General features: G+C 34.3%; 1 protein-coding gene across 7 annotated transcripts in view; it reads right to left on the reverse strand.

The window, feature by feature from the left end:
* The window catches only part of LOC113807367 (uncharacterized), a 53,696-nt gene that overhangs the window by 8,227 nt on the left and 40,469 nt on the right, over nucleotides 1-5,000 (reverse strand). For all 7 annotated transcript variants that reach the window (XM_070135829.1, XM_070135824.1, XM_070135826.1 and 4 more), the window contains 2 exons: nucleotides 861-913; nucleotides 401-559 (listed from right to left, as the gene is read on the reverse strand). In XM_070135829.1, the coding sequence (XP_069991930.1) occupies nucleotides 401-559; nucleotides 861-913 (212 nt within the window). The remainder of the gene's footprint in view (nucleotides 1-400; nucleotides 560-860; nucleotides 914-5,000) is intronic.

The following is a 5,000-nucleotide window of genomic DNA, read 5'->3' on the forward strand; positions in this document are numbered from 1 at the left end:
AAGGGGTGAAATCAATATCATGGCCAGCTAACAGAAAGCGGTATTAATGATTGTTATACACAGTAATGTTATTTTTTCAACCTGGAAGAGGAGGAGGAGGAGGAGGAGGAGGAGGAGGAGGAGGAGGAGGAGGAGGAGGAGGAGGAGGAGGAGGAGGAGGAGGAGGAGGAGGAGGAGGAAGAGAGAAGAAGAAGAAGACCAAGAACAGGTGGAAGATGAAGAAGAAGAAAAAAAGAAGGAAGAAAAGGAGGAGGATAAAACAGGGAAAAAGAAAAGACAAGGACAAGTCAGATAAGGAAAAGACGGAAAGGAGTAGGAAGAAGGGGAAAAGAAGAAGAGGAGGAAGGACATTTAGTAAGAAATGAATAAGGATAAATATGCAGAGAAACAGAAAACCTACCATTCAGCTCTGGGTCAATGTAGCGACCTTGACCCCTGTACTTCCCCCTGGATACACGGCCTCTTGTTGGCCTGTGCTCCCCCAGCCCCTCCTGCACTCCAGCCCCCTTGTCTTCGCCCTCACCTGATGTCATGTAGTCTGCCAACTTGAAGCCTTCCCCTGCATTACAACAAGGTCAATTACAGGCCAATAATTCACGGAAAAGCTGACATCAGTAACAAAATAATAATTCACACTATGTATTATGTATCATAATGCTAATTAGAGGAATCATCTATTTGAATTTTTGCTGATAAGAGCATAAATAGAAACCCCTAATAGCTATCACTAATTTTACCTAATAAGAAAAATCAGAAGAAAAAGAAAAATCCCATTAGAAATTTACTTTCATTGAAAGATATATCTTAGAAATAAATCACAAAATTCATGAAAAATAACTAAAAAAACAAAATAACCTTACCTTTACTTCTGGGATATCTAGGATCATAAAATGGCTCACTGTCTTCAATATTTCTGAAATAAATGAGGAAAAACAGGTTGAAAAATCTGAAAAGTAGCACATTTTCTTCCAAATATTTTAATCTAGAAGTATCCTTTTTCAGAAAATTCCTCTCCTTGATTAATCAAACAGAAATGATGCAATGATAGCAAATTCATTACACCTGTTCAGAGATAAGCATGAAAGGTCAGTATCCACATAATATACATTATAACAATCATTATAATAATGACAATAATAATCGTAAAGATAATGGTAATGATGATCGTAACAGTAATACTGCTAGTGGTGGAATTTTTTAAAAATAATAATAAAAACTATTTGGTACACAAATGTGATTCTGAATACATTAACATTACTAAAAGTAATGGTAATGGCAAAGGTAAATTCATCAGAACTGAATGTGACAGCACAAAGAATAAAAGTAATAATATTATCAATATTCTTATACATTTCTACTATTAGCCACTATCAATTATAAAATCATAATCAAAGTGGCCATTTTCATTATTGTTATCATCAACTTTATTATCATTCCTATTATTACTTATGATTTCATTGTTTGATCAGAATCATCATCATCATTATCAGTACTAAACATCATCATTATTACTTACTCTTTATTTTAAGTATCATCTATCATAATGCTCTTATTGTTATTATTATTACCATAATCAGTATCAATATTATTATCCTTTTCAGTATCCTTAACATAATCATATTATTGTAAGTATTGTAAGTCATTACTATCATGCTCATTATTACATGGTTAATAGTATGTAATCATTTCTTAATTTTCATCATTATTATTATCAGAGTTATTGCATTTAAATGTCTATCATCCTTTTCATGTTCATTATTAGGATGATCATCATTATCATTACTATCATTATTATCAATAGCATAATTATCATTGTCATCATTATCATTAACATGCTTACTGCCATTAATGCTATCATTATCATTATTAATATTATTAACATTGTCATGATCAATATTATCATGATTATACTGTCAGTATTATCAACAGCAGCAGTATATCCAACAATCCATAAAAAATAATGAATCAGCCAAGACGAATCAAATGTTTAAGACGTATATGTTATATATGAAAGAGAATTCCTTCCTGCAATTAATGTTTCAATGCCAACTTTGACTTTAATTTCTCCACAACGAAGGAAGCCAGATCTTCCCATGATAAAACTGGGAAAATTCCACAAAGATAAACTTCTGGACATTAATAAATGAGTCAGAGTTTAAATCTTTATTTTCATGATCAATTTACACAGTTATGCAAAAGCAGATACATTTATGAAATCCTTCATCTGACTATTTCCTCAACAGAGAAATAACAAAAGCGCGTAAGGTAATTGTCATCACACAATTATCACACACTGAGAGTATCTTTTTTATAAATCTGGCAAGCATTAATACATTAATAAGGCAACAGCAGCTGAAAAGAGGGAATGAAATCAAATCGCAATTAGAAAAAAATGTATATCACTAAGTTAATGACTCAAGACTAAGAGATCTAACAATAACAATGACAAAATCAAACAGCATTATGCAAGATCTCATCTTAAGCAGCATCAGACACAGATTCATAGGAAGAGGATCCATGCAGATAAATATTTCTTTTGGATTCTTTTGGCAGGAACTGCTTTCTCTATTTCTGACATGAAATAAACACAGGAACAAAAAAAGAAGAAAGAAAATGATAAATAACAAAAAATCATAAACAAGACATCCTTCAATGAATAAATACTTATACAACATGGATTTTCCAAACCAAATTCATTGCAATATCCCAAGTGTACATTCATTTATACAAAAGAAACTTTTTGTCAGGAGAAAAGAAGGAAGGAAAAAAGTTCTGCAGTCACCTCCCTTGCCGTGCTGCATTGTTTGAGCCACCACCACAGTTTAAGTGTTTACACCTTCTATCCCTTGAGAAACATACAGAAAACATACACAGTAAAATAACAAATGTGTAATACTGATGTTGATAACCATTTTCAAATTCTAACACCTTGCTCCCTTCACAAAGATAATCTCTGTACACATCAACATTTATGTTGATAAAGTGTGTGAGTGTGCGAGTGTGTATAGAGAGAGAGAGAGAGAGAGAGAGAGAGAGAGAGAGAGAGAGAGAGAGAGAGAGAGAGAGAGAGAGAGAGAGAGAGAGAGAGAGAGAGAGAGAGAGAGAGAGAGTGTGTGTGTGTGTGTGTGTGTGTGTGTGTGTGTGTGTGTGTGTGTGTGTGTGTGTGTGTGTGTGTGTGTGTGTGTGTGTGTGTGATATAGATATTTGTTTTTATTAATATACATATCTATATGACCATATAAATACATATATTTCTAAACAAACAAACAAAAAACACACATGCACACACATAAAAACCAATGGCATCCCAAACTAAGTAAGTGAAGTCAATGAAAGTTAAAACCTTAATTGCAAAAGGTTACAATAATCATACACTCGGCAGTACTGTTATCCACACAGTGGTTGTTGTCCTCAAAAATCAGAACGGATGGTATATGCTTCCCCCAGCAATACATCACATTTTCATTGTCTTAACTAAACATTTTGCACCCATCAATGAAACTGATAGGGAATACATATCCCCTACAGTGTTATGCAAATCAATTTTTAAATTAATAAGCAAAACAAAAAATCCCTACAACAATACAGCTAAAAAGGAACTTTTGTTTAACTTTTATTCACTTGTCAAATTTTGTGTTAAATTGAGCAAGACCAGGAATGATAAAAGATTTCCATACGCAACTATCTCCACCTTCAGGATGGCCAGTAATGACCATCTCTACAATATGGGTCATGAAAGTATAAACAAATGCTAAACACAAGCAGCGTAATTATCACAGCAAATAGACGGTCATCTATAAAATATACTTATAGTCTAAGCAGGGTGTGTCTTACTTGGAAGTTAATGAGAGCAATATATAATAAGTCTGATTTGCTGTCAGTTACTTATTTTCACATATATCAAAACACACACACATGCACACACACACACACACACACACACACACACACACACACACACACACACACACACACACACACACACACACACACACACACACACACACACACGCACACACAGATACTCACACTCACACACACATATCAGTGGCCATTCATCTGCTCCAATCTAGACATTACTTGAATTATAATGGGCATATTCTAAATGAAAATGCAAAAAAGAACATATTTCCTTTGTTCCTAAAAGCAAATAGGATGAAAAAGAAGCAAACAAGAAAGAAAAATAGTTACATAACATCATAAACAGAAATTGACTCTCCATCTGGTTTTAAATAATGCCAAAGCTGGGAAGGACCGTTGACGTCAATAGACTTTTAATTACAAACTCGTGCACCAAAAATTATTGCTGAAATTACCTGCAGTATTTCTAATAGCACTGCTTATAAAAACTATTACAAAAATTAAGAGTACCAAAACAATTCTCTATTGCTAAGTTATTTTGGAAAAGTACCTTTAAGAGGCACTACCAGTACTTTCATACCCATTTCTCCAACAGTTGTGGTCCTCGCTATTATTCAGTTTGTAAATTCACACACCAGACGAAATCTAAAAGCCTTGGCCGTACTTCCCAGCTCTGGTTAATGCCACATCATGGAAATGAATAAAATGTGACTAGCAACACTCCCTGGGTGTTTACATGTTGAACACAAAACAAAGAAGGTAGGGGAGAGCATAGGGTTTCTCCCTTATTCTACTGAAATCAATTTCCTCGTTCAAAGGCAAACTGAGAAACCCGAGCAAACTTCAGCTGACTTGGGTGAGGGCCTCGCTGATTTCCCTTGCAAGATTCAGGTGCTGTTGAATAAGTGATCCAGGACCAAAATCCTAAGCAATATCCCTGAAAAAATACACAACATACCTTGGTTGTTGTTGTTAGTGTTGTTACCATTTATATATATACAGTACAGGTATTTATAAAAGTGTTTGTGTGTGTGTGCATGTGCCCTTGTGTGTGTCAGCCTGTTTATATGTATTTATTTGTGTCCATTTGCAAGTGTGTGTGTGTGTGTGTGTGTGTGTGTGTGTGTGTGTGTGTGTGT

This window comes from Penaeus vannamei, chromosome 21 (assembly GCF_042767895.1).
Source record: "Penaeus vannamei isolate JL-2024 chromosome 21, ASM4276789v1, whole genome shotgun sequence".
NCBI classification, from domain to species: Eukaryota; Metazoa; Arthropoda; class Malacostraca; order Decapoda; family Penaeidae; genus Penaeus; species Penaeus vannamei.